Source organism: Hibiscus syriacus, unplaced genomic scaffold (assembly GCF_006381635.1).
Source record: "Hibiscus syriacus cultivar Baekdansim isolate YM2019G1 unplaced genomic scaffold, ASM638163v2 tig00112857_pilon, whole genome shotgun sequence".
NCBI classification, from domain to species: domain Eukaryota; kingdom Viridiplantae; phylum Streptophyta; class Magnoliopsida; order Malvales; family Malvaceae; genus Hibiscus; species Hibiscus syriacus.
This window is the reverse complement of record NW_024063412.1, coordinates 1,033,440-1,061,275: the sequence shown is the minus strand read 5'-3', so window position 1 is coordinate 1,061,275 and position 27,836 is coordinate 1,033,440. Positions and strand designations below refer to the sequence as shown.

Genomic DNA, 27,836 nt, shown 5'->3' with positions numbered 1-27,836 from the left:
AATTTATCAAAATTTATGGATCTTGAAGTCAATTCATTTATTAATGAATCACTGAACTTATAATTATTTCCAATCGATCTTCTAATTTCTTATGCGATGCATGACTTGGGGCATGACTTTTCTAACGTGGTGACAAGTCAACATCTTCTAGAAGGTCCAGTTAACATTTTCGTGAAGATAAAATACTCAATCACAAATCTAGACATGAATTTAAGATTTATCTTTATTTTTGGGGTTTATTTCAAACAATTAAGGGAATTATCTATTGTAATTTTTGGGGAGTTTTCTTTTATGATTTTTAGGAATTATCTTTGCATTTATTAGGAATTATCTCTTAGGATTTTTAGGGTTTTAAGAAGACTATAAATACATATCAGGATAAGCCTCAAACACATCTTAGATTTACTGAGTTTTTCTTTGTTATTGTTTTATTTCTTTTATAAAGTTTTACTTTTTCTTTTGCAAGCTTTTACTTTCTTTTGTTATTTATTTATGTTCTTTTAAATGATAAGTATGATTTCTATTTACAGTTGGGTTGTTAGTTGTTTCCATTAACAGTTGGAAGGAATGATCGACTTGTAGCACATTCAACTTCCTGGGAACACACTTAATGGCGGTTTGTTATTGGGAACTGAGATCAGATTCGATTCTTAGTGAGAAACTATCCGAGTCAGGTTTTTCCAAAGTTTTAAAATCAAGTGGCGCTAATAATGATTGTTGCGATTAGTCCACATAAGGACTTGCGATCAAAGATTGTTTTGCATTGTCGATTCAATTGAGAGAAAAATAAGTTATAGGGATTGTGCCCTATAGACTGTAACCGTCATGAATCGAAGTGAAAAAATCTATTTCAATAATTGACGGAATTTGAGGGAAAAAAAGTCGGAGGTTGATTTTTATGATTAGAATTTTAGTTCAACTTTACTTCCTTTTAATTTCATCTTCTTTATTTTCAATCAAGCTAAACCCCTTTTTTATTTTTCTTTGTAGATTACGCCTAGCATAGAAGCAAGAAGCAACTCATTGGCAATTACGATATTCCTGCGAATCGACCCTTACCATCTCTATACTATTTGTTTTTATTTTTAGTTTAAGATTAAGACTGTTTTATTTTGCAATTAAAATGACACGTTGTCAATCTTATTTCATTAAATTAATATTTTAATATTATTTAAAAGTAAAAAATACATAGTAATTTATTTAAAAGTTGAAATTTCAACATTTTCAACTATTAGTAGTCTATGTTTCTAGATGTAGATAATGGTCATGTCCGCAATCCACTGCGCCACCTCCCCCCGGAAAAGTGGAAACTCTGGAAATTCAATTAGTCTACTAATATATATTTGGAGTCGGACAATATTTGACTTGTGCTCATTAAAAAGTTTTGCTAATCGACTTTACTTGATATTTATTAAACTCGTTAAAATTTTATTCATTAAGCTAGTTGCTCGTTAAATTTATCAAATTTTTAATCTTATTTTTTTACTATAAGTAAAATGTGCTAATATTATATATAGCATAATATAGACATAAATGAATAAATTTAACCAAAAAAATATTAAAATACTTTATGAAACAATTTCAAAGTCTAAAATCTAAAGTAAGAATTCACTAATACATTGAAATCATAAATAAGGTTTGATTTTTGGATATAGTAAAGTATTAATTATACTTTAATATTTTTTGTTGTTTATTAGAAATTAATAGATTAACAATTTATCATCTTTTTCATTATCTATTAGTAAATTAATAATTTTTTTGAATGAAATAATTTTTTACGATAACTACTAAAATTATATAAAAAAAATTAACGAGTTGCACGCGAACTTATCGAATCGAGTTGGACTTTTTGCTAAATCGTTAATGTCTTGAGTCAAGCTCGAGATTGAGTCAAGTCAACCCAAGTTAAATTTTTACCGAACTTTGACCTAATCGAGTTCGAACTGCTCAAATTGTTTTTAAAACATAATTGATTAATTGATTATTTGCATTGTTAATTTATTTTTTAAAATATATATTTTCAATAGTAAGATTAACTTCTATTATTTAGTTTAATCGATTAATTTAATATGTTTTATTTTTTAAAATATGAGATAACGTGGATATGCACTTATAAGTCTTTTTATAGAATAAAATGACTTTTTTGTACATTTAAAGAACAGTTTAAAATTAGAGACAAGTATATAATATTTGTCGAATTGTATAAAAAGTTAAAAATATCAATGTGTATGTCACATAATCACATGGTTAAAATAGTGAAATATGATTGTGCAATTACTTTGAAAAATCGAACCCATAAAGATAGAATTGAAACTCGTACTAAAAAGTTTGATTTTAGTTGTTTTTTTTGAAAAAAAAATGTATTTAATTATGATTCGTAGTGGAATTAAAATCTATAATTATTGTCATATATGTATAATGTTATTGTCAACACACCTTTTCGTCCTACTAGAATTCAAACTCCTAAAGATATGATAGAATTTTGCTAGGATTCAAAAAATAGGATAGAGTTCTACTATGATTTAAACTCCTAAAGATAGGATCCACAAGCACTATAAATAGCCATTGTAACTCACTATTGTAAGATACGATATACACAAAACATAGAGGAAAGCACGGGAAGATACAAAGGCAAAGTTATTGTAAAGGATTCGAAAAGGAAATAAAATGTAGCATTTTCTTTTTTCTTTCTTTTGCATGTGCACGTTATTTTTCTTGAGATTTGGTTCGAATAACCCAAAACGTGGGTTGCGCCGATGACCAAAATGGGTAGGGTTTCGAAGTTTCGAACCTAGATCTACCCCGAGGCTTATTTTTAAAACCGGTTTGATTTTCGGTTAAAGGAGGGAAAGAGCTTTTTAAAAATCTATATTAGTCCCTTTATTTATTATATGGATATTTTATTCATTTATTTTTATTATTCATGTTATTATTATTATATGTATATATATATATTAAATTATTTTCATTTGATTTTTACTATATTTTATTATTATTATTATTATATATATATTTCTTTAATATTTTACTTATAAGTCTAATATTACTATATATATATTAAATTATCTTTATCTAGTCGTATATATTTTTTATACTTTTAATAGTTTATTATATACATATTATTAAATATATATTCTTAATTATTTTTATTTGATTATTTCTTTATTTATGTAATATATCTTATAACTTTATATATTTATATTATTTTTTATTATTTTCGTTTTTTTTATTCATTATTATTATATTATTATTTTTTTTAAAAAACCTTGTGTCTTTATCATTATCATTATTAAACATTATATTATATACTACTAACCTAGAGGGCCCATTTTTTTGTCTTATTTCTTACTAGAGCCCCCCATTTTCGATAAATTGGGAGGGTAACTTTTCTATTTTTAAGTATTTGGTGTACATATATAGCTTATTTATTTTATTAATACTTTGATATATATATATATATATATATATATATATATATATATATATATATATATATATATATATATATATATATATATATATATATATATATATATATATATATATTTTCCTTTTTTCAAATATTACTATATATAATTATTACTTTACTATTTTTTCTTATCTTATTTACTTATTTTATTTATTTTATTTTTCCCTTGTATCTTATTTGTTTTCTTTACCTTGTTTATATAACACATTTCTCAATTTTTTTAAAGGATATTTTCAAATCAATCAAGGGTAAGTAATTAGGATCGAAACTTTACCTTTTAATTTAACTTGTTATTTTTCTTAATTAAGACAACTGGAAATTACGTAGTACCGAAAGGGCGGTTCAAGGGTGCTAATCCTTCCTTGACCGTAACCGACTCCCGAACCCGACATATTTCTGGTAAGACGCAGATCAGGTAAGAAATAGGGTATCCGATCAACCCATTTATTTTTAAATAAATGATCGGTGGCGACTCCAATCCACATTTTTCAAGTCGAAGCCCAATTACGGGGCCCAACCGAAAGACGGTTGCGACAGTTATCAACAAAATATAATATAAAATTAAGTGATCAATTATGTTACATGCCAGAAGATATTAGAAGTATCATGAGAAAAATTGTAAATACCATCAAGTTGTAGATTTGTAGTTTTAAATTGATAAAGGGCAGAGTCATAAATCATATAATAACCGAAGTAATAATCAGTTACATAAAGAGATAATGTGGTCCACAAGAAATATTTAAATTTATATTTTCTTTTATCACGTCAAATAGTTTACTCAAAAGAAACATATCTTCTTGAAAGAGCACAAATACCTTCTAGGTGATTTTCAACAATGAATTCATATACAATTTCACAATATAATATTTTATTCTTGATGATTTGAAATGAGTATATCTTAGATCTGGTTTCATATTTATTACGTTTTAATTCTAACTCATAATTTTGAACAAACCCAAATAATTGAAGCGATCAATTATTCATAATAAAAATGAATTATTTTTTTGGATTAATTTTGGATAAGTATGAGATAATATCTGTTTAAAGATAAATCTCAACCGTTTGACATTGAATGCTCACACCCCTGACATTTCTGGTGCTCGAACCCGAGACCTCAAACAATAACAACAATTCATTTATCACTAAAGTCGCTTGGTTCGTGCATAATAAAAATGAATTATATATATTAGGTTGGATTCGATTTTTAGCTTAAAAATTGGGTTGAGTTTCGAGTAGGATGAAACCCTCTTAAACTTTGGATCGGGTCGAGTAATGATGGAGGGTTTTAATTTTTTTTGTCAAATTTTAGTGGGCCAAAACCCGACCCGATATATGGATATCCCTACTTGTATCTACTTAAAAAAAGTAGGTGGACTCTGTTCAAGAAATTAAAAGGAAATGGATTTATACTTTCCCACAAATAACGTGTTGAGAAGATTTTTTTTGTTCTTTTGGAAAATGGCTTGAGAAGACTTTGATTCTATTGGATGGAACTGCATTCCAAGTCTCTATAAAGCCGAACTTCACTAGCACATTAGAAGCACGCATCTTCAGCAAAAATGACAAGTAATTTAGTTTCACCACTCTTCTTTCTTACTTTAGTTTCTGCACTGATCGGAGCCTCCCACGCCGCCGGCATCGCCATCTACTGGGGCCAAAACGGAAACGAGGGCACCTTGGCAGCAACCTGTGCCACCGGCAGATACACCTACGTTAACATAGCTTTCCTCAACCAATTCGGCAATGGTGGAACCCCCGGACTCAACTTGGCCGGCCACTGCAATCCAGCATCCAACGGTTGTGCCTCCCTCGTCGGAAGCGGCATAAAGAGCTGCCAAAGTCGAGGAATCAGGGTCATGCTCTCCCTTGGAGGCGGTGCTGGCAGCTACTCACTTACTTCTCAAGCAGATGCCCAAAACTTAGCTAATTACCTATGGAACAACTTTCTGGGTGGCAACTCGCCTTCCCGTCCATTCGGCGACGCCGTACTGGACGGCATCGATTTCGATATCGAGCTCGGGTCGAGTCTACACTATGATGACCTTGCCCGATCTCTATCGGCTTTCAGCCGCCGGGGAAGAAAGGTGTACTTAACAGCAGCTCCTCAGTGTCCGTTTCCAGATAGATTATTGGGGTCCGCTCTTAATACAGGCCTCTTTGACTACGTCTGGATTCAGTTCTATAACAATCCGGCTGCGGCATGCCAGTACACGTCGGGCAACGTTAACAACCTTGTGAACTCGTGGAACCGGTGGACTTCATCGATAAATGCGGGGAATATATTTTTAGGGTTGCCAGCGGCACCGGCGGCGGCCGGAAGCGGGTATGTTCCGCCTAATGTGTTGACTTCTCAAATCCTTCCGGTTATCAAGAGATCATCAAAGTATGGTGGCGTTATGCTCTGGAATAAGTTCTTTGATGATAGTTACAGTGCCTCCATTTTAGCTAGTGTGTGAGGCAAGACTTGACTCGGCTCGCTAATATTATTAAATAAATCGAGAGATATCCTTATCGCCAGCTATTATCGTTTCATTATCTTCTTTGTTTTCGATGTCATTTCGATAATAAAATATCCATGGATCCTATTTATCGATGATTGGATTTTATTAATAATAATAGAAATTAAAATTACAACGTATCAAAATATAAAGAGAAATTTAAATGTAATAGTTGTCAAAATATTCATATAAAAATAAAAATTAAATATACGAGAAAAATGAGAATTTTCTAATAAAAATGATGACCAACACTAGACCCAATAACATTCATAAAAAATCTTGTGTCTGTCGAATAAAGCGTTAGACTAAGTGATAAAAGAGTAGGGAGCGAATAAATAATCTATTGACAGGCTGTTTCGCTACACAATCTAATTATATCGGCTAACAACCTTTTACCAAAAGAAGAGATTTAACTATACGTGATTATTAACTAATTAATCGAAAAATAAATGTCATGATTTTTGTGGGAGAACCAAAACAATCACAAAAGTATACTAAAAAGTACTAACAAACATAAGAATCATATTACCAGAACAAAAAAAGCGTGTATTATAAAAGCAAAAAAAATTATGTCACAATAATATAATATTATTTAAAATTAAAAAAAATCAAACAAAAAAAAATAAAATACATAATATAAAAAATAAAAGAATTAATATTCACCGACATAGCAGCTAATAATAAGATTGGTTCCGTAGTCAAAGATAAAGACAGAGAAAAATAGGTTGAAAGAAAAGAAAGGAGGGACGGCTAGTTCTCTTCTATAAATAAAGAATAAAATGAAATAATTTTTTAATAAGTCGAAGCCAAATTTAACAGTAAGAAAGTTGTGTTTTATTTTCAAAATGATTCAATTATTAACAATGGTATATAAGAAAGTTTTAATTGATAGTTTCGATTGAGGTTTAAGAGATTTGTTGATGAATTTAAATTAGAAAAAGACGGTAATAGTTTAATGCGACTGGTGAAACTATTAAACGATAATAAAAATTATACATGATAAATCTTAAGGAACGAGTCAATATATATTTTCTACTAGGGATGGGTAGAGGTGGGTATACGAGTTACCGGTCTGTTTAGTCCGTGGGTTTTGACGGTGCAGGTTTAAATGGAGCGAGTTAAAAAGTTCGCATTCATAAACGGTTTTAAATTTTAAGGCCCGCAGTCCGTCCATTTAACTCGCGGGCTAAACGGGTTTACCCGCGGCCCGTTTAATAAAAATAATTTTAAATGCTTTAAATGCAATAAAAATTAATGTTTTAACTTACTATACCTTTAAAAATGATCGAGCAACTTGAAAAAGAAGGTAGCACCGTCAAAATAATAAATAATATTTAAATTTTATTTTAAATAGTCAAAAATATTATAAAATAATATTTTTTAAAATTTTTAATCATTAATATATATATATATATATAATAATATAATTACTTAAACTCAAATTAAAAAAACAATATTCACTTATATCACCAAATTGAAAAACAAATAAAACAATAACCACATTATACTTTTATAAAACACGATTATTCAAGGCTATAATATGAAGACACAGAAGTGTCTGAAAGCAGAAATTCAAATATAAAAATTCAACAAAGTCAAACATTATACAAATCTAACAAGAAAGTTGTCAATTGTTCCTAATAATTGTATTTTATGGATACTTTAGAGAAATACTAAAACATAATATGAAAATATAAAATAAAATACTTATAGTATAATAGTAAATTTGAAAGATACAATTATACTAAAATTGATAAAATATAAGTCATTAATTTGTTAAAATATATTTATTTTGTAAAAATCTTTAAAAGTTGAAAAGTATGTTTTTAATTTTTTCTTTTACTTTTCTTTCTTATTTTTAATCCAAATATTACGTGTCATGTGATATATTATTAGAATATCACGTGACTTTTTATAATTAAAAAATAAAATGGATAACATACTTCATGAAAAAAAAATAAAGGTCAAAATTAAATAAAAAATCTTTAAATACCAAAATGATAAAGATGTATATTTAAATGAAAAAAATATCAAGCAACAGTAAAATTATGACAAACGCCCTAATAAATTTAAGAACTACAATAGTTATAAGTAACATCATATTTATAGGTAATTTGTTTTCTTTTTCTATAAAATTCTTTAAGTTTATTTTCTCTAAAATTTATAAATTTTAAATTAAGCGGGTTTTAGAGGGTTTAACGGGTAGCTCGCGGTTATACCCATTAAACCCCCGGGTTTAACGGTCCGGGCTAAAAAACCCACAATTTAAACGATCTTCAATTTTTGAGGCCCTTAGCCCGCACGGATCGCAGGTTAAACGGGTAGCCCGCGGGCCTTAGCCCATATACCCAGCTCTAGGGATGGTCATGGGACCGAATCTAACGAGTTTTGATCCGACCCAATCCGATTAGGGCGGGATTAAAAAAAATCAGGTTCGGGTCGAATTTTTTTAAAAGTGATGTTCGGGTCGGGTTAGATTAGGGTTTAGGGTTTAGGGATGATTACAATAATACTATTATATATATATATATATATATATATATATATATATATATATATTCAATTAAATCAATATTTTTATTGAATAAAATAATATTTTATTATTATTTTGGGTCGGATCGGATCAGATTCGGATTTTATCACAAAAATTGGGTCGGGTACGAGTCGGATGAAGGATATATATTTTTCAAATCGGGTGAAAGATGTAAAATTTTCGAATTGGGTTGTCCGAAACCCGACTCATGACCATCCCTATTTTCTATTGTCTTATTTTGATTTAGAGCCGTTAATGAATTTACGACATTATTAAGCCCACATACATGATAAATCTCCACCATCCAAAACTGATTCAATATAGATCTCATTGCATTTACGATAACATTTTTTTCAATAACAATGATTCGTGAACTGAGAAATCATACATATTAACAGTTTAACACAATCCATTTCGATTTCGATTTTTTAAAAGTAGAGATGCACATTAGTAAAATTATCGAAGTACAGGATGCTTTGATGTAATTAATCCAAAAGTCCGTGTTATTGTCGATACAAACTAATTTCTTTAGAAGATCAACAACAAAGAAACTCCATCACCATTTCATCAGCTCCTCTTCCATTAGACGTTTTCATTTTCCTCTCTTTCTCTGTATCTATCTTGCATTTCAGTAAATGGCGGAAGAGGTGGCCACCAGATCGATTCACGGCTCATTCTTGAACCAAGGCTCTGGATCCGTTCACGAGCGAGCGGCCAAGCTTAAGCCGGCGAGCTTCGCTTCGAAAGTGCTGCCACGTGACGAGAAGAGGAACAAGGGAGTCGTGATTAGGAGGAACTATCGGATTACTGCTAAGAGAGCCGTACGCTTTGAGCATGAAGTTATTCCCGTATCGCCGGAGGATGTACCGAAGGTTTGTGCAACTAGGAACTTTTTTTTGATCGTTTTGCTTATGTGTTTGGTTGGTTAAAAAGCATGCGAAAAGGAAAAAAAAAAGAATATGTGTCGATCTTTTCTAAATCTTAGTATGTTTTTGGATGAAATTGGTAACCGATAAAGCATTAGGCTAAATTATATAGATGTAGTGGTTGTAGTGTGTACATTAGCAGTATAGTTAGAAGCTTCCTGAAGTTGAAGCTGTTATAACTGCTAAGGTTGTTAGCAAGTTAGTTTTGGTTAGTTGGTCAGTTAAGGTGGTTGTATTAGCAGCTAAGAGCAGTAGTATATAAGGAGCATCAACCTTGTACTATGGGGTACTATGGAGTTGTATAATGTATCTGCACTATAGTCATGATTTCATTGACAATCTGACACCAAACCATAAGGAAAATATTCGGACTCACGTCCAAGTTTTCTGCTGAGATATTGTTATTTGTTTGAAGCCAGTGTTTGATTTTCTATGGGGTTATTTGCCGACGATACTATCTAAAAAATGAATGACATAAAAGTAATTCATGTATCTGTGTAGTATTCGTGTACTTCGCCATGTTGTGATCTTGTTAAAGTAATTCATGTATCTGTGTAGTATTCGTGTACTTCGCCATGTTTTGATCTTGTTAAAGTATTTTATGTTGGCATAAATTTTGATACCGTAATAATGTGTATCATATAGATATTGAGATATTGGTGTATTTATGTTGTGTTCATGTAATTATTTCCGTGTTGTGTCTAATGTTGCCACATCTAGCATAACATATCAACGATAATGGCATGATTCCACCTGTTTTCCCTCTTACAGTAACAATAAATGGAGCATTGAAGTTTATAACAATTTAATTTTTGTGGTTAGATTTAGGAAGTCTGATTTATATGTCTTATCTCACAGAAAATTTAAGCTTTTGGTATATGCACTCTATTATAGATTGAAGGCACTGCAGTTGCATGACATAATAAATATGATTTTAGTTGTCATTATATATATATAATCAAAGGACTTATCCTGGGAAACCATTGCTTATATGTTGTTAGCTTCTGTAACTTTTTCCCTCTTTTTCTTCAGAGAGAGGTGCAATATGAGCAATTAAGGGGGATTCAACAACTTGGTGACACATCAGTGGCTATGTGGTCCAAACCTATTGTTAGACGTAAAACAAAGATAGTTTGCACTATTGTCCTTCAACAAACACGCGAGAAATGATTTGGAAATTGGCTGAGACTGGAATGAATGTTACTTGTTTGAATATGTCTCATGGAGACCATGCGTCTCATCAGAAAGTTATTGATTTAGTTAAGGAATATAATGCACAATCCAAAGACAACACTATTGCAATCATGCTTGACACCAAGGCAAGTTTCTCTCAATTTCATTATGTTCTACTCTATGAAGCCATGTTCTGGTTGCTTGAGTAATTGAGTTTGGTAATTTACTGTGTAAAGACATTATAATTAGTTAGACATAGTGATGTTGGCACAATAAACAACCGATATCATGTACATTTCTCTGATAGTTCTAATCCTTTTCATTTTTTATAATTTATTGTGTTCTTATCCTTTTCATTTTTTATAATTTATTGTGTTCTTATGATTATTTGGTTCTGTTTATCAGGGTCCCGAGGTTAGGAGTGGCGACTTGCCCCAACCAATTACATTAGAAACTGGATAGGTTTTCACTTTTACAATTCGGAGAGGGGGTGAGACACCTGATTGTGTCAGTGTCAACTATGACGATTTTGTTAATGATGTAGAAGTTGGTGACATGCTTCTTGTTGATGGTATGCTACCATGAGACTTTCAAATGCATGTTAAAGTATGCTTATTAAAATTCCCCCCCCCCTTAATGTTTTATATGCGAATGCAATTCATAATTTCTTGGGTCTTTCTCAAGTTGTAAATAAAATGTTTATAGTTATAGATGAAATTTCTTTGTTCTATTTAATTAAGATTTTTGATTGAATAAAATACATATTAGTATACAATTATCTCTGTATTTTATTTCTAGGATGATGTGTATCCTTTCATTATCAAACACGAATTTGGTGTTCTGGATCATTCTTCTATTATGAAAACAGAACACTAGAAAAATCTCAAGAAACACTTTTTCGTTTTGTTGATTATATGCTCCTCTGACTTTTGATTTGTGATGTAGGTGGTATGATGTCATTAGTGGTGAAGTCTAAGACAGAAGATTCAGTGAAGTGTGAAATAGTTGATGGTGGTAAGCTCAAGTCTAGGCGGCATTTAAATCTCCGAGGAAAAAGTGCTACATTGCCTTCAATTACTGGTTGGTACTTGAATTTTAATTGATGAAAAATTTACCTTGTTTTGTAGATTTTTCACTTTCCTCCTTTCCTTTCTCTCACTCCCCCTTTACACGGTTGAGGGATTGTAAGGCGCAATGGATTAAGTACTTCCTTTGATTTACTGCAGAAAAAGGACTGGGATGACATAAAATTTGCAGTAGACAATAAAGTTGACTTTTATGTTGTTTCATTTGTTAAAGATGCTCAAGTTGTTCATGACTTGAAGAATGATCTGCGGAGTAAGTAATATTGAGTTTTTTCATGAAATAATAACTGTAGACTTGGTATATGCTTTAAATCTCCATTAATGATTTTTTTCTTTCGCTTTTGGCAGGTTGTGATGCAGACATTCATGTTATTGTTAAAATTGAAAGTGCAGACTCCATTCCGAATTTGCATTCAATTATAACAGCTTCTGATGGGGTGATCACTTAAATCTTTTTGCTGAATATTTAATGCAGCTAATTTTAAGTTATTTATGCGTAGAAAGATATAAATAGTTTTCTGGCTATTTAATACCTTTTGTTCTATCTTTGCCTAGAAAAACTCATTCATTCAGGAAAATTGGTTAGCCAGTTTTCTGGGTTTTAGGTTAAAATCTTAAAACCAATTTTGATCCGTTTAAACAGAAATTTCTGCTCAGTTGTTAGTTAATACTTTTCTTGCTTTCCGTATCAAAAGGTTCTTTCATGATAGCCAGTTTTGAATTGCTTGCATAAAGGGTGTCATTGTGTCAGATATATAGTTATGGACTTGTACCCTGGGTGGGATACTTGACCTGCATCTTGGAGCTGTTTGTTACCTCCTTCCCCCATTTCCTCTCAGAAAAATGGATCGATTCTTACATACTGTGCTAGAACTAATATGATTCATGTGCAGAAGCATGGAATGGTAAAGAAGGGAGAAGATGTGGCACTTGTTCATAGTGGCAAACAGCCCACCTGGCGATTCCAGTCTACTGACAATATTCAGGTCCGCAAAGTGAGAGTCTCTTACATTTTGGATGGAATCTGAAGATTCTTTGTTTGGCGGCAGCGTTCAAGAGCGAGGAAAGAATGTTCATCACAATAACAAAAAGATAAGGGGATAAAGGGTCCCCTTGTCTAATTCCCCTTGCTCCCTTAAAAAAAAACCCACCAAGCTACCATTTAAACAAACCGAGAACATAGGGGTAGTAATACAGACTTTGATCCAATTACAAAACACAGAGGGTAGCCCCATGGCCTCAAGAACAGAAAGCAAGAAAGACCAATTAACAGAGTCGAAAGCCTTCTGCAAATCAATCTTGATTGCACATCTAGGAGAAAGACTCCTCCTAGAGTAGCCTTTCACAATCTCTTGAGCTAAAAGGGTATTATCAACAATGTTCCTTCCTTTGACAAAGGCTGACTGGTTATGAGAAATCATGCCAAGGAAATAAGGAGTGAGCCTATTAACAAGAACTCTAGTGATAGTTTTGTAGACCACTGAACAGCACGAAATAGGTCTAAATTCCTTGGCCAAACATGTATTTAAGGATTTAGGGACCAGAACTAAGACAGTAGCATTAAAAGCAGGCAGCAAATAAGATGTTTGGAAGAAATACCTTACAGCAGCAATGAAATCACTGCCTACAATGTCCCAAGCAGCTTTGAAGAAGCCAGAGGTGAACCCATCAGGGCCTGGACTCTTGTCTTTCCCTTGCCTAAACAGGGCCTCTTTGATCTCATCATCACTCACCTCCCTAATAAGGCAAGTAGCAGCATCCACAGGGAGAGAAAAGTTCAGCAGATTTTTCAAGTTATCAACAGAACAACCTTTAACTAATGGGTCAGGAGTGCCTATGAGATTAGTGAAATAATCCACTAACACAGCGGCCACTCCCTCAAAAGAGTCATAGCTCTGCCCAGCCTCGTCTTTAATAATTCTGATCATATTATTTTCACAAGTGCAATAGTTGGCTAGTAGTGTATGGCCAAAAATGAGTATCTACTAGACTACCTGTACTGGACGTTGCGAGGCTTGAATGTTAGACCGACAATTACTTTAATGGTCATGCAGGAAAAGGATACAACAAAGATTGGCTTTGTACCGAGGGGTATGCCCCATATACATGGAGTTCTCAGATGATGCCGAGGAAACATTTAAGGATGCTTTAGCTCTGCTATAGGTAAAGTTTTAGCTCTGGTAATATAGTTTTTTTTTTTATAAGAGTTTCAGGCCTCGTTAAAAACCCCCTTCTTGATTAATGGAGTTTATATGAACTCCTTAATCAGTGGAAGGAGGAAAAGAGCGCCTTAGGATTTTATTGAACCATAAAATTATATAAGATACAACCATCGTACACCCCACCAACCAAATAAACTTGAAACAACCATAAAACACCCGAAATATAAGACTAGAATAGAATCAGCCAATTCCTTCTTTAGCTAAGGCATCAGCCTCTAGATTGGCTGACCTATTAACCCATCTTACAACACCTTCTAAAACATTAAGCCTATGAACAATATCTTTGATCAAAAACGCATAAACATCAGGAACTAGATCTTCTTTCTTAATCCAGTCTACCGACCCTTTTGATGTACTTGTTCATGCATCAGTCGGTTCACGTTTATTTTGGAACCTGGTATCAAGTGGTTGTTTTGAGGTATCCAGTAGAATTTATCAAAGTTTGTAAATATTTCAAACGTATTATCTAGATGATGAGGTGCATTGATGCTTGCTGGGTTTTAGGTTAAAATCTTAAAACCAATTTTGATCCGTTTAAACAGAAATTTCTGCTCAGTTGTTAGTTAATACTTTTCTTGCTTTCCGTATCAAAAGGTTCTTTCATGATAGCCAGTTTTGAATTGCTTGCATAAAGGGTGTCATTGTGTCAGATATATAGTTATGGACTTGTACCCTGGGTGGGATACTTGACCTGCATCTTGGAGCTGTTTGTTACCTCCTTCCCCCATTTCCTCTCAGAAAAATGGATCGATTCTTACATACTGTGCTAGAACTAATATGATTCATGTGCAGAAGCATGGAATGGTAAAGAAGGGAGAAGATGTGGCACTTGTTCATAGTGGCAAACAGCCCACCTGGCGATTCCAGTCTACTGACAATATTCGGGTCCGCAAAGTGTAGAGGCTTGAAGATTGATGGAGAATCCATTTGACTCATTGATCTTCACAATCATGCAAGTTCTTAGTATTTCAAACAATCGCAGAGAAAGAAGAGGATTAAGGTTAGGTTTTCACAGGTTCCTTCACGTCATATGATTGATTGGACACTTTTGGTTTAGCCTGTATTGTCTTTATTTATTCTGGGTTTTCTTTTCTGTTTGCTTTGAGACCCATTGGATCGAAAAAAATATACCGGTGTTATTAACTACCGGTGTTAGTGAAGAGACAGAACAGTTTACAAGTAAATGACAAAAATAGATTTAAGGTACAAACACATTCAATGAATTACATCATCACTCACGAGATTACCTCTCCCAAACACTGGCAAACGAATGGCATGCTCAAACATGCATGCAAAAATGAAAAGAAAAAAAAATACTATTTTTCAAACTACTATGCCTATAATTGGTCTTCATTTAACCAAAATGGGGAAGCAGATGTAGAATAGATGTTTTGTTGTCTTCACGGTATAGAAGTTACTCGAACCGAATTGTCTGCTGATCCGGTCAAGAAAATCGGCAAGGTTGGGTGCCAATCCACTGTCGTTATAGCTGAAGTGTGGGGAAGAGTTCTGAATCCGCTTGAATGGCCTTGTACCTGATCCATGATGAAAAAATGCAAACAAAAAGAACATATAATGGCCGAAACAATTAGTTTTGATACTGGCCAGTGATTGTCATAAAAAGCAACCGATAACTATGCGTGGCTACACGTATGAAGAATTCACCTGATATATGGGTGCCCTTACAGAACCGGATGTTACTAATAGCTGCCTCCCGTTGGCATCCAGTGACATTTCATCTCTACAGTATTTTGATCTCTTGGAGTCGGAAAAGCTACAAAGTGTAATATCCATGTTACTAAATCTGGTCCCATTAACGGAACAGAATGAAGATGCAACCATCAAGAAATGAAAATTACAGGCTAGAAGTTTTTGACCATAGGACACGACCTTGGTTTTGCAGGCTCCATTCAAATATCTGACATTGGAAAATCAATATGTGAGTCTACTAGCATAATCATCAAACCATAAGATTGAACATAGTCTAAAGATAACATGCATTTGAATTTTGATGCTTAGTGGACTAAAAAACTTGCCTTTCCATCAGAGCCCAAGCTAAAAATGCTAGTCTCATCAGGCCCAAAAAGAAGTGAGCTTATTGCAGAGTCATGTGCAGGCCACCCCGTGATTTGTAAACCAGCCGACATGTCTTTGACGCGTCAAGGAGAATTCATATTACATTCTAGGTTTGGCACAACTTAAGTTTTCTAAGAAAGATACTGTAATCTTGTAGTAGGTAAGAGACCGGGAATAAAGAAAAGGATACCAAACATATGAATCATTCCATCGGTGGCAGAGGCGGCTAAAATCTTTCCGTTGTGATTGAAGCATAGGGAAGTAATTGCAGGCGGATCTTCACCAAGAGGAAGGACTGTCTTCATTGAAATGAAGTCTATTGAGGGATAAATGGTTTTTAAACAAGCCAATTGTCACTAATAAGCATTCTCTACACATACCATAACTTTCCATGTTTTCATGTTCCACACGGTCAAAGAAGCATACCCCAGAGAGTCGATAGACTTTGAACCAAGCCTGAAAGAATTAAACATCCAACTAATCTCAAGCACCCAAATACATTTTTAGGAAAAATGGGAGAGCAAAAAGGTTACTATGATAACGAGCAATCAATTTTCTAGTGGATTCTGAATAGTTACTATCAACCATAATAACACGAAATGATAAACTCTAGCAACCCAGCATAACTGCTTGCCAAAAAAAAAAAGTTGTCTGAATCACTGCGTAAGAGACGAGCAAAATGAGCATACTAATGCACACTTGTGAAAAACAAGAGGCTCTGTAGAGCTGGATCCATACCTTTGTGATGATGTGGCAGAAACAAATATTGGTTCCACGGGGCTGCATTTTAAATCCAAGACACTGCAAGATGAAAAAAAGAAGAAAGATGAAGCATAGACAAACTAACAAACCACTAAACATGGTATTCCAAGTACCTTGGAAACGCATCAGTTGTATTCAGATCACAGACAACTCTCTTCGCATCAACATTCCACGCTTTAATGCCTCCCTCAGCAGTGCCTATGAGAAGCTTTATGAAAAACAGAACTTACAATTACAAATTTTAAGATGCAACAGTTATAACGTTATACCCAATAAAACTACACATCAAACAATAAAGTAGTAGCATACCAGCCGATCAGATTTGCATTCCCAGTCAAGTGACATTATCTCAGCTCCACAATATATTGTTGCATTTCTAGATGCCGGAATTGATGAGTCATATGTCCATATCCTTCATAAAAAAACAAAGAGACAAGGAAGTAAATCACAAGTCAGTAGACAATAACTTATCAGAGCACAATAATCAGTACAAATAACACCTTATAGTCTTCTCATGTACATTTAACCAAGGTATCCGACAGTTACGTTTGTTAAAAAGCATGGTCTGCACGCAGCAGTAGCCCATCTAAACAATATTTGGTCAAATGTCAGATTGTAAGGATGATGACATTTCCTTCCATTTTCTGTTCTTTATATTAGATGCTCATCAACTATTTGGTGACAGACAAATTTAAAAACCAGCAAGCAGTTGCAGGAAGCAAAATGCTCTACTTTATAAGTTTGTATTAGTTCCTTTTAAAGAGCATACCTGACAGTGCCATCCACAGATGCACTAGCTATATTGTTTCCAGAAGCAGAAAATCGACAACGAGTAATTGAACTTGTGTGGCCCAAAAATGTCTCCTGGAAATAAGGTTGTTCCAGCAGTTTCACATATACAATCAAATGAACAAGAAATCAAATCAAAGTGCATATAGGTATGATGTTTGAATATATCTTGTCAGAGAACCTGCCTGAAACTCTACACTCACTTCAGGAAATTCTTCTTCTCTGTGCATTTCCCTGTCATTATCTGTCAAATCACATGATCCATTAAAGCAGAGGGAAAGGGAGAATTTAAACGAACCTAATTCATTGCATCCAAAATTGCACACACATTGAAAACAAAATGGATGAATAAATGGTTCTTCTCTATATTTTCATCTCAAAGCTACTTACTGAAACCATACTTGTTGACATCATACTTTCTTAATCTTTCTAATGCAGTCATGGTGCTGCCACGTTAGCCTAAAATCTATGATGGGAAAGGTATGCAGAGCTATCACTTACCATTAAAATGGCTACCATAGAACTTTTGAGCAGTATCATCGATTCCACTGGATAAGGCATGAAGACTCGAAGCAGAATATGAATCTTGCCAAGACGAGGACTCAACATAGGCTGATACAAATTTGGCGGATTCAGTACCAGCATGTTGCTCACCCTGTGCTATTCTACCCAAATGTGAGGTTGCATGAGCAAATATGTCCTCACTACTTGTAGGGAGGTGCAAGTTTTCACCATCAATGCCACTAGAACTATTAGCTGCTCCCATGCTCCTATTAAATGTTCATGCAACAATATTGGCATCATAATGTGTTTAGATAGAATCATCTTTATTTATAAGATGCAGCAAGTACTACCGTGATCTAGCAAAATCAGAAGATCCTTTACCTTTTAGATAGACCTAGTTGTACCTCCTTTTCCTCCAGTAAAGCCTGAAGTTGTAATACCTTTTGATTAAGAAGCTTGTTGTCTTTTTTAAGACTGCTAATAGTATTCTTTTCTGAACAGATCTTCAGTAGGGCAGGAAGGCGTGCTTTGGTTAAGGACATTCTTTAAAATCCCATCATTAATTGAATCACTCTTATGTCAAGGAAAAATTATTATATCCAATGCTATGCTCATACTTCTACTAGTTACAATAACATCACCAGAATGGATATCTTTAGAGGCAAAAGCTTTGAAGACCTACTTTATTTCAGAAAAGTTCTGTAGTAACTAATTCTAATTGGCTATCTGCTAAGCTGCACATAATTACATACATAATTTATGTAAAGCATCTCCAGACGGAATGCGTCAATTCTAAAGGATATGAGTACCATTGAAGATCTCGCTGAAAAAGTTCCTCACAGAAAGACGGAGAGCTTCATACCATTCCTTGGAGAAATAAACACGAAACTGAGGATCCATGCTTGGATTCTTCAAATAAGGAATCGCTGCATTGCATACTCAATAGAATCAGTCAACAAGAGAACACTAGACAAAGAAACCAAAGGAAATGAACCTACCAAACCAAGGAGTCCAATCCGAACTCTTTACTAGCAAATCATCTCCATTTATTCCAAAGAACTCCACAACTTTATCTTTCCTCCCAGATTGCAATGCATTAACAATGTAACACCGAAGAACAGAGCACTCCAATTTCGACAAGGTTTCAAGCATCGTGGTCTCAGACCATGACGAAAAGCATTGCTTGAAGAACCTAAACAGACCAACTAATTTCTCGGCGTGGAATTTAGGAATATAAACCGCGAAAATCAAGTCTAATACCTTGTTCACTTGAAAGCTTTTACCAATATCCGTACACAACTCAGTCTCAAAAGATTTTAATGTATTCGTAAATCCTCTGAAGACCAAATATCCCCTCACAAGCTCCTCCGCCTGTTGCATATTCTCCATCTGATACAATCTACAGAAACAAAGAAAACCTTGAGCACTGCTAACTAGGTGAATTCTTGGATCAACCAAATATTAATCAAACTATGATTCAAAACAAATTATGAAAGTAAAACATTAACCGAATCAAGAATGTGAAGAATTTGGTCTAGGGTTTGGTGTAATTGTCATTCTAAATATGTACAAAATTACGATAATTTGACAGAGATTGTACCTTACAGAATTACAGGGCAATCGAACGTAAAAGGAAACAAAACGTATGGATTGGGGGCTTCAATCTTGAATCTTGCTTGAAGAAAAAGAATCTTTGGATTCTTCGATGGAATTTGCTAAGAGCTTTGGTGCTTTCAATATATATATATATATATAGTAATTTTTATGCACTTTTGTTTTTGAATAATTGCTGGAAGCCTCTTTATCGGATAAAGTATTACAGACTCGAGTTTCAGTAGCTACTGCTAATTTTTATTCGGGATAAATTAACTTTTAGTTCTTAAACTTTACTAAAATTTTAATTTGGTCATTTTTTTTATGAATCAGAGTATTATATTTAGAGAAAAAAAATTAAAATTACGAAAAATTATCGGAATTAAGAATTAATGTAAACAATAATCTCGAAAACTATACGGTGTAATATAATGTGGTGGCTGCTCACCTCATCCTTTAATTATGTAACTGAGATCCAATTTTCACTTATGAATGAAATATAATTTATGATCAGTCGTTTAAATTCACGATGAGATGGTTAATCACTTTATTACCAACATTCAATATTCTTAGTTTCAACAAAAATTAAAAAATTAAATTAGAAAATTTTATCAAGTTCAAGGGTTAAAAAAATAATATTACCCTTTTCTTCTTTTACTAATTATCCACTCATATTATCATATATAATTTTCTTATTAAATTGATTTCGGTGGTATAAGAGAATATTAATCTCTCTAGATTTTATGGATTCGAATAGCGATCTTAGCAAAATATGTGCGTTATCAATAGGTTTAAAAAATTAAACAAATATTACCTAGTATTCATTCAGACTATTAAAAAATTTAGGGTAAACTATGTATTTAGTACCTAAACTATCAGATTTGATCTGTTTTAGTACCTAACTTTCAATTTTTTCAAAATTATGCCTAACGTTTAGTTTTTGTTTCATTTGAATACCTCGTCGTTGAAAGCTTAACGTGTTTGTACCTAAACTATCAGTTTTGATCCGTTTTAGTACTTAAACTTTCATTTTAAAAAACTTAATGTTAAATTTTGAACATGAGTACTAAAATCAAACAAAAACTAAACTATATGTATGATTTTAAAAAAAATTAAAAGTTTAGGTACTAAAACAAACTAAAACTGATAATTTAGGTACTAAATTCATAATTTACCCAGAAATTTAATTAGTAATTCATATTTATAAATATAGTGTACTTTTTTGTATATAAATATGAGATAAATACAATATATTATATCTTTGAACACACTTAATTTGATAATAAACATTCATACTTTTACACATACAATACTTAACTTTAATCTTTTAACCTATCCTTTATCACAAAAATCACTTATCATTGATAAGTAAATTCTGTACTAACGGTGCATTAAATTATTCAAATCAATGCATCAGAATTTCACACAGTTTATTATTATTCATTCTTTATGAAAACCTTTTTTATCATATGCTTATACATGCAAATTTCTGGCTTTAACAGTTTAAACCTGAAACCTCGTCATCATCTTGCTTTATTCGCATGCAGTTCCCTGCTCCATGAAACTCAACTCCAGCTGATACCGAGCCCAGAAGAAACTCGACAGAATATCCGACAACGCCAGAAAGTAGATCAAAGACGACAACATGGACAAAACGAAGGGCAACCAAACCAGGTTCGGGCATTGACCGCCGGGTGAACAAGCTTGTTTGGTTATTGAAACCAAAGCTACGGCTTGGAATACGAGGTAAGCAACCGTTAACAGCCGCGTCTTCTTCTCGTAGAGCTGCATGTTTCTGTTTTGTTTCTCGGCTGTGAGCTCAGCCATGGTGAATAGTAGTGGCGGTGCTTGATGATAACGTAAACGCAACGAGAATTTATATAGATAATGTAAGCGCGTTTTCTTTGGTTTCCGTGTGAGTTGTGACCTTCGAGTGCCGATTCCAGGAAGATGGATTTTAATGGAAACCGGCGTTTTTTTTTTTGTTTTTTTTTTTGTGTGTGCATAAAGTAAATTATCAGTCTATATTTGTAGTACTCCTTTTTGACTTTTGTACGTGTTGTTTTTTTCACGGGTTTCTTTCTGGGAAAATAATGGCGAAGACTAAGAACCATGTGAGAAAAGGAAATGTTTGTAGATTGTCAACGAGGAAAGAACACATGAAACGTGGTGCTGTGATGATGCAAACCGTGTCCCGGTGACGTAATAGTATTAACGTACGGCCGCAACGCTAGGTTTTTGATCTTATAGATCATCTGGGGGACATTGTTGAATAACTGCATGTAGCCAGAGATGATGGATGTGTAGTCATGGTAAACGAGCTTGACTGATTGAAATCCCTTTTCATTGCCTTGTACACCTGTTCCAAGCCTTCCTCGACCAGTTCCAATACCGTTTGAGGCATGGGCGGTGCGTTGATATCCATTGACCCTTCGAGCATTTTCACCACTTCCCCCATCGAAGGCCTCACGATGACCTCGTCTTGAATGCACCAGAAGGCGACTTTCAACGCTCTGGTCAGTTGTTCCTCGTCAACAGCACTCCCTAGTCGTTTATCCGTGACTTTCATTGGCGTTCCGTTTGTCATCTCCTGCACATACCATTGCTAAGTACGATTAAGTATGATACAATTTTTTGTGTGCTATATGGAGGATGGATCATTAAGACTAATGAGTACAGAGTATACCTTATAGGCCCATCCGGGGTAGAAGAAGTCCTCGGCATCGTAAGACATGTCGAGGTTTCTTCGGCCACCAAGAATCTCCAAAAGTAGCATTCCGTAACTGTAAACATCGACCTTTACGGTTATCGGACGGTTGCTAACCCATTCGGGTGCTAAATACCCTCTAGTTCCTCTTACCATAGTGACAACACGCGAGTGCTCTCTTCCCATCAACTTGGCTAGTCCGAAATCGGATACTTTGGGGCAAAAATTCTCGTCCAAGAGGATATTTTCCGGCTTGATGTCGCAGTGTATTATCCTGTTTCTGCATTGCTCGTGAAAGTACGCAATCCCTCGTGCGATCGCAATGATGATATCGAACCGAATCGGCCAATACAACATCCTATCCCGGCACTGATAGGAAGGGAAGATCCACTTGTCCAGGGATCCATTTTTCATAAACTCATACACCAGAAGACTGGCAAAAAAAACATATAGACTGGTCATTTGAAGAAGTCATTTTAGAAAACAAAGTGAACAGAGAACGATGAGTAATTTGGATTCGTTACCGATGTGAACCCTCTGAGCAGTATCCGCATAGGCGAACCAAGTTCATGTGATGCATGGAGCCAATTGTGTTCACTTCGGTTATGAACTCCTTCTCGCCGTGCGGGAAAACACGGTCGAGTTTCTTGACAGCAATCAATGTTCCATCCGAAAGGCTTCCCTTGTATACACTTCCAAATCCTCCTGCAAATGATCATATCAATTCCAAGTGCGTAAATGAAACACTTTGATTCTGCAGTATATGTATATGTCTTTACCTGTTCCGAGCAGCTGAGAAAAATTGTCGGTACGGAGCTGCAAATCTCGGTAGCCAAAATTCAACGGTGCCCCTTCAAAGATCAAAGAGCTTTCCATGGATCTCTTTAAATATCTCCTTCTGTGAACATTGTAATACAACAGTAGACAAAGTAGGCCAATAAGGACACCCATGCTTAGTACAATTGGAAGCACCAAAATCTTGTCATGACTAGAACCAGACCCGGACCTATCACCACCTGGACCCAAAGACACATTAGACCTGACCTTCACAAACATGGTCGAACCAGGGTCCTCAAATCCTCCATAGTCCAAGCTCTTCAGAACCCAGCAGTATGGCTTCTCATCGTCCAACCCGTAAACCGATGCGACGCAGTCGCAATCCGATAAACAAGCATCCCCACACTTCGAGACCGTGGGAATATCACTGTAATTAGCCAACACTGAATAATACGAGAAATAGTAGTTGGTTTGTTGTATTGTTGCAATCTTGAAGTCTGAGGTCCGATTTCTGTTCCGATAATCACATTTTACGGTCGTCGATGAGTTCAACGAGCAAAACGTTCCACCAGCTGGACCGCTTACCTTGGAAGTACCGGGTAAGCATGTACAAGAAGCATTTGTCTTGCTTCTATCCAAGTTACATACCCCATTGCCGCATATACCAGCAATGTCACAGGGGTTCGACACAGCTGCCCATTCAGGTACCCATTGGCGCGAACCATTAACATCGTTATCCCATCGATACAAACGTAGATTGCCATTAGTCTCGATGATCAATCTCCGAAGCACCGCTAATCGGACATTCGATTTATTAGTAGCTGAAGATAAGCCATCATAGTCTCCATCATTCTTATACACATAAATCGCACCGTTCGACGACTGGCCATAGACTATTCCGAAGCTTCCCGCTTCGTCTAAAACCGCAACGACATCGCCAGTAACATTCGATACGTCGGGTGAAGCCCAATAGGAGTAGTTCGTATAACCTTCAGGGGAATGATCAAATGTATCGGGCAAGTTGTACGTTAAGGCAAGTGTTAATGAAGTAGGCTGTTGGAGCATCTTGAGAGCATAGTAGCTGCCATGGAGGACCGATTTCGATGATGTTAATTCGAGTGACACTGTGAAGGGTTGGTTAGGGAGAAGTGTATCCGACGGATGCGCAAAACTCTGCCACGCAGGGCGGTTGTTGGCCGTGTAAAGGATGAAATTCCCGGATTCCGACATGACGGCGAACTCGACTCGGCTTCCCGATGTGTTTGACGTCCAAACGGTGTCGTCCCCGTCCATCAGTACGAGATTTCCAGTTGTGTCAAGCTCCAGGATTGCATCTTTGGTGACCAGAGAGTTTCTAGTTTTGATGATCGAAAAAGAAATGTTGGCTTAAAAGTGTAATAATGACTACAGATGGAGAAATGACTTTTTTTATATAAGAAAAAATCAAATATAAATTGTCTTGATTTTAAATTATTTTTTAAATCATTTAAGTAAACATTATTATTTTAAATGTCTCGATCGTAACAACTATTATAAAACTATTATAAAACCTCATCAAATGACATGTATCACAATCTTAAAATTTTGATATTTTTATTTTTTTTTTTAAATATTATTCAGAAAAAAATCCTTTCTCCAAACCGTCTCACCCCTCATCCTCCCCTGTTTTTCCATGCTTCCCTCCATGTCCAACGGCCAAGGACCAAGGGCCAAATGGCCAGCTATAATAATCGGCTAAACGGTCGATTACCATGATCTATCAAAGAAATTTAAGGGATTGAATATTTAGAATTTTAGGGATTAAGAATTGAAATGTAGAGATTTAAGAAATTTAGGTTTTCAGATGATAATAAGGGTTGTGACCGATAAGTGGGTGGTCGAAGATGACTGATGGTTCGAGTAAAGAGGATTAAAATAAGAGGTTTAGGCAGTTTGAGATTTTTTTGGTATTTTAAAAAAGAATTAGGGCTTTTTCAAAAATAAAATATTTTTTAATTTTTTTAAAATAAATTTCTAAAATTATCAAATTATGACACATATCACTTAACGGATTTTTTAACGGTAACTAGAATCGAGACACATAAAACAATAACATTTGTAAAATTTTCGCACCTAAATGATTCAAAAATAATTTAAACACAAATTTGAAAAAAGGGTAGAATTTAGGCATTTGTTTTATATTTAAGCCTAAAAAACCATTAACCATCCGGTAAGTATATTCCATACTTCAGATTCAAAACTAGACTTACTAAATAAGGGTTAATTAGACCGACGTCCTTAAACTATAATCCAAATTCTAAATTAGTCTCTAATGATCTTCAAAAGGTTTTAATTTTTTTTTTCTAAAACCAATGTCTAAACTACTCATATCCTACCGTAAGATGTGTTAATTAAAACTTTAAAATATTAGTCTCTTCGCTAATTATTAATTGGATTACATGCTACACTTGTCAATAAATATCCCTGATATTAGATTTCTTATGCAAAATTGGATGTGTGAATCACAATATTATGAACAAAGAAACTAATTTGGAGTATCTCTACGAACGAAATCTACAATAGTATATAATCCGAATTAATCAATTAATTTATCAGATACCTTGTATATATACAAATTTTTTATATTTCAAATGTATATTTTAAATATACTTCTCGTCAACTTTAACCGATAATTCAACGTCAATCCGATAAGTAAACTAATAAAAGAATTTAGCTGATACAATATAATAATTGGAGGATGTTTCAAAGTTTAGGATCATTTTAGAATCTTACAATAGTTACGGGATATGTGGTACAATTAACCCATAAAGGAAAGTATAATGCAAAACGTACCTATTAGCCGACCAGACTAAGGTTCTATCTCCGGGAAGCTCAGCGAACCAAATCCCGAGCAGAAAACGGTAACGAATGTCCGACGGGGTGAAACCAAAAGCAAAAGTTCCATTATCGGAAACCCAACCTCGTCCCTGCTGACTGCCCACCAACCTCGAGCCCAAACCGATTTGGCCGGCAATGCAGCCGGAGAATCCAAACAGAACCAACCAAAACAACACCGGAGCACTACGAGAAAAGCTATCAGCCATGGAATACACAGTCCAATAATCAAGAGACTCGAACTGATGATGAGCCATCTTTTATATCAGTTGCATGGCCACGATGAAAGAGGACGAAAAGAACCCATCGTATGGACACACAAGTGCAGAGTTTGGTGAGCTAAAACTTTGAAAAATGTTTGCCATCGAAATGGACGGCTGCTGATGGAGCCGGACGCCATGGCACGTGTCGATACGCTTGTGGTTTACGCGGTCCAGGATGGGAGCAACCGAGAGGGCGAAAGGCCATTGACACCTAACTCGAAGCTCTATTCAGACCTTTGATATTGTTGCGGCTGCAGCTTACATGAATCTGTACTTTTCACTTCCTTTTGTTTTCTCTTTTTCTATTCTTTTCCGCGGCAATGAATGATTGATTGCGTTTAAAAACCAGTTCTTGACTTTTTGGATGGATGAGAGGTAGGTCTTATCCGATTGTGTGAATTTATAAATTTTATATTTCTCTATATGTTAATATTATTGAAGAAAATTTAATGATCAATTTAGAATGACGTTAAAATTTTCAGGTTTTTTAAAAATATATTAAATGTTTTAACTAATAAAATCGATGATACTTAACAAAATTATTAAAATAAAATGATATTAATACTTTGAGGATTGATATATAATGTTTTGAAGTTTAAGGATTAATTTAGAATGAGATCAAAATTTGACAATTGATATAAAATATTTTAGAGTTTATATACTAAGTTAGAACGTATTCAGAATTTGGAACATCTTATGTAATTAATTTATATTATTAGTGGCGGATGTATGGCTAGATCAAGATTGGCACGTCTTCATCTTAGAATTTAAATTATTTTATATTAATTATTCACTTTATTATTAATATCTATTTTAAAATTTTAGTTGTACTTATCTCATATAAAAAATTTATATTAATATATATATATATATATATGATCTTTGTCCAAAATATTTATAGATCCACTATTGTATATTATCATAAAGTGATTATAGTCGAGAGGAGAAATAACGTGACTTAATTGTGACTATCAAGGTGGAACTTCGTGGGGCTAAGGTTATTTTCTGGGTAAATTATATAGTTAGTAGTTAAATTATTAGTTTTGATTTATTTTAATATTTAATTTTTTAATTTTTTTAAAATCATAATTAATATTTAGTTTTTGTTTTATTTTAGTACTTTAACTATTAAATTTGATCTATTTTAATACATAAGCTATTAGTTTTTGTCCATTTTAGTACCTAAACTTTCAACTTTTTTCAAAAATTAACGTTAAATTTTGAATATGTGTACTAAAATAAAACAAAAACTAAATTTTAGGTATTATTTTGAAAAAAATTAAAGTTTAAGTACTAAAATAGACTAAAATTAATAGTTTAAGTACTAAATATATATTTTACTCTTAGTTTTTAAGTATTAATTTTTTTTAAACATTTTTTTCTTAAATTGAACTGCTTCATTAATGTTTGAAAGTTCTCTCCCATTGCTTATCGGTGATTTTCCCGAAAAATCACCGTTCAACAGTATATTTCTCGATCAGGTAACAGTCAGATTATATTTTTCGATCTAACACCCTTAGCAGGAAAGCGTACCCCCTGCATTGCTTTTTATGTTGATTTGGCGCTACGTGGGGTAAGACGCACC

General features: G+C 33.9%; 3 protein-coding genes and 1 pseudogene across 6 annotated transcripts; 2 read left to right on the top strand and 2 right to left on the bottom strand.

Annotated features, from left to right (window-relative positions):
• The first annotated feature begins 5,003 nt into the window (after positions 1–5,003).
• LOC120184035 (acidic endochitinase-like) lies at positions 5,004–5,986 on the top strand. Its single transcript, XM_039188608.1, has one exon. The coding sequence runs from the start codon at positions 5,029–5,031 to the stop codon at positions 5,923–5,925; it is 897 nt and encodes a 298-aa protein (XP_039044539.1). The 5' UTR covers positions 5,004–5,028; the 3' UTR covers positions 5,926–5,986.
• Positions 5,987–9,021: 3,035 nt separating this feature from the next.
• On the top strand, positions 9,022–12,712 carry LOC120184182 (annotated as a pseudogene).
• A 2,356-nt stretch (positions 12,713–15,068) lies between these two features.
• LOC120184209 (WD repeat-containing protein 91 homolog) lies at positions 15,069–19,741 on the bottom strand. 3 transcript variants are annotated; one of them, XM_039188732.1, is made up of 16 exons: positions 19,638–19,741; positions 19,036–19,436; positions 18,841–18,963; positions 18,419–18,560; positions 18,035–18,303; positions 17,719–17,777; positions 17,514–17,608; positions 17,054–17,156; positions 16,858–16,952; positions 16,721–16,783; positions 16,363–16,438; positions 16,173–16,281; positions 15,943–16,055; positions 15,766–15,824; positions 15,572–15,680; positions 15,069–15,441 (listed from the first exon to the last, which is right to left on the bottom strand). In XM_039188732.1, exons 2-16 carry the CDS (start codon positions 19,424–19,426, stop codon positions 15,307–15,309), a joined length of 1,941 nt encoding a protein of 646 aa, XP_039044663.1. In that variant the 5' UTR covers positions 19,427–19,436; positions 19,638–19,741; the 3' UTR covers positions 15,069–15,306. The 3 variants fall into 3 exon arrangements, with proteins under 3 accessions (XP_039044663.1, XP_039044664.1, XP_039044665.1); XM_039188733.1 differs by lacking the exons at positions 19,036–19,436; positions 19,638–19,741 and having other exon boundaries at positions 18,419–18,600; XM_039188734.1 differs by lacking the exons at positions 19,036–19,436; positions 19,638–19,741 and having other exon boundaries at positions 18,419–18,596.
• A 2,098-nt stretch (positions 19,742–21,839) lies between these two features.
• Positions 21,840–26,260, bottom strand: LOC120184045 (G-type lectin S-receptor-like serine/threonine-protein kinase At5g24080). Of its 2 annotated transcripts, XM_039188618.1 has the most exons (6): positions 25,947–26,260; positions 23,117–24,468; positions 22,862–23,042; positions 22,491–22,770; positions 22,317–22,413; positions 22,128–22,220 (listed from the first exon to the last, which is right to left on the bottom strand). In XM_039188618.1, exons 1-5 carry the CDS (start codon positions 26,243–26,245, stop codon positions 22,318–22,320), a joined length of 2,208 nt encoding a protein of 735 aa, XP_039044549.1. In that variant the 5' UTR covers positions 26,246–26,260; the 3' UTR covers positions 22,128–22,220; position 22,317. The 2 variants fall into 2 exon arrangements, with proteins under 2 accessions (XP_039044548.1, XP_039044549.1); XM_039188617.1 differs by having other exon boundaries at positions 21,840–22,220; positions 22,317–22,770.
• Positions 26,261–27,836: the final 1,576 nt, after the last annotated feature.

What these genes read in the sequence shown, in the direction of transcription:
- LOC120184035 (XM_039188608.1), top strand. Translation starts at nt 5,029, where the DNA reads ATGACAAGTAATTTAGTTTCACCACTCTTCTTTCTTACTTTAGTTTCT.
- LOC120184209 (XM_039188732.1), bottom strand. Translation starts at nt 19,426, where the DNA reads ATGGAGAATATGCAACAGGCGGAGGAGCTTGTGAGGGGATATTTGGTC. An exon ending in CTATGGTAGCCATTTTAATG is followed by an intron (nt 17,778 to 18,034) that starts GTAAGTGATAGC and finishes GTGATTTGACAG; the next exon opens with ATAATGACAGGGAAATGCAC. An exon ending in TGGAATGATTCATATGTTTG is followed by an intron (nt 16,056 to 16,172) that starts GTATCCTTTTCT and finishes GACGCGTCAAAG; the next exon opens with ACATGTCGGCTGGTTTACAA.
- LOC120184045 (XM_039188617.1), bottom strand. Translation starts at nt 26,245, where the DNA reads ATGGCTCATCATCAGTTCGAGTCTCTTGATTATTGGACTGTGTATTCC. An exon ending in TTAGTCTGGTCGGCTAATAG is followed by an intron (nt 24,469 to 25,946) that starts GTACGTTTTGCA and finishes CATCAAAACTAG; the next exon opens with AAACTCTCTGGTCACCAAAG. An exon ending in ACCCCGGATGGGCCTATAAG is followed by an intron (nt 22,221 to 22,316) that starts GTATACTCTGTA and finishes TGGTATGTGCAG; the next exon opens with GAGATGACAAACGGAACGCC.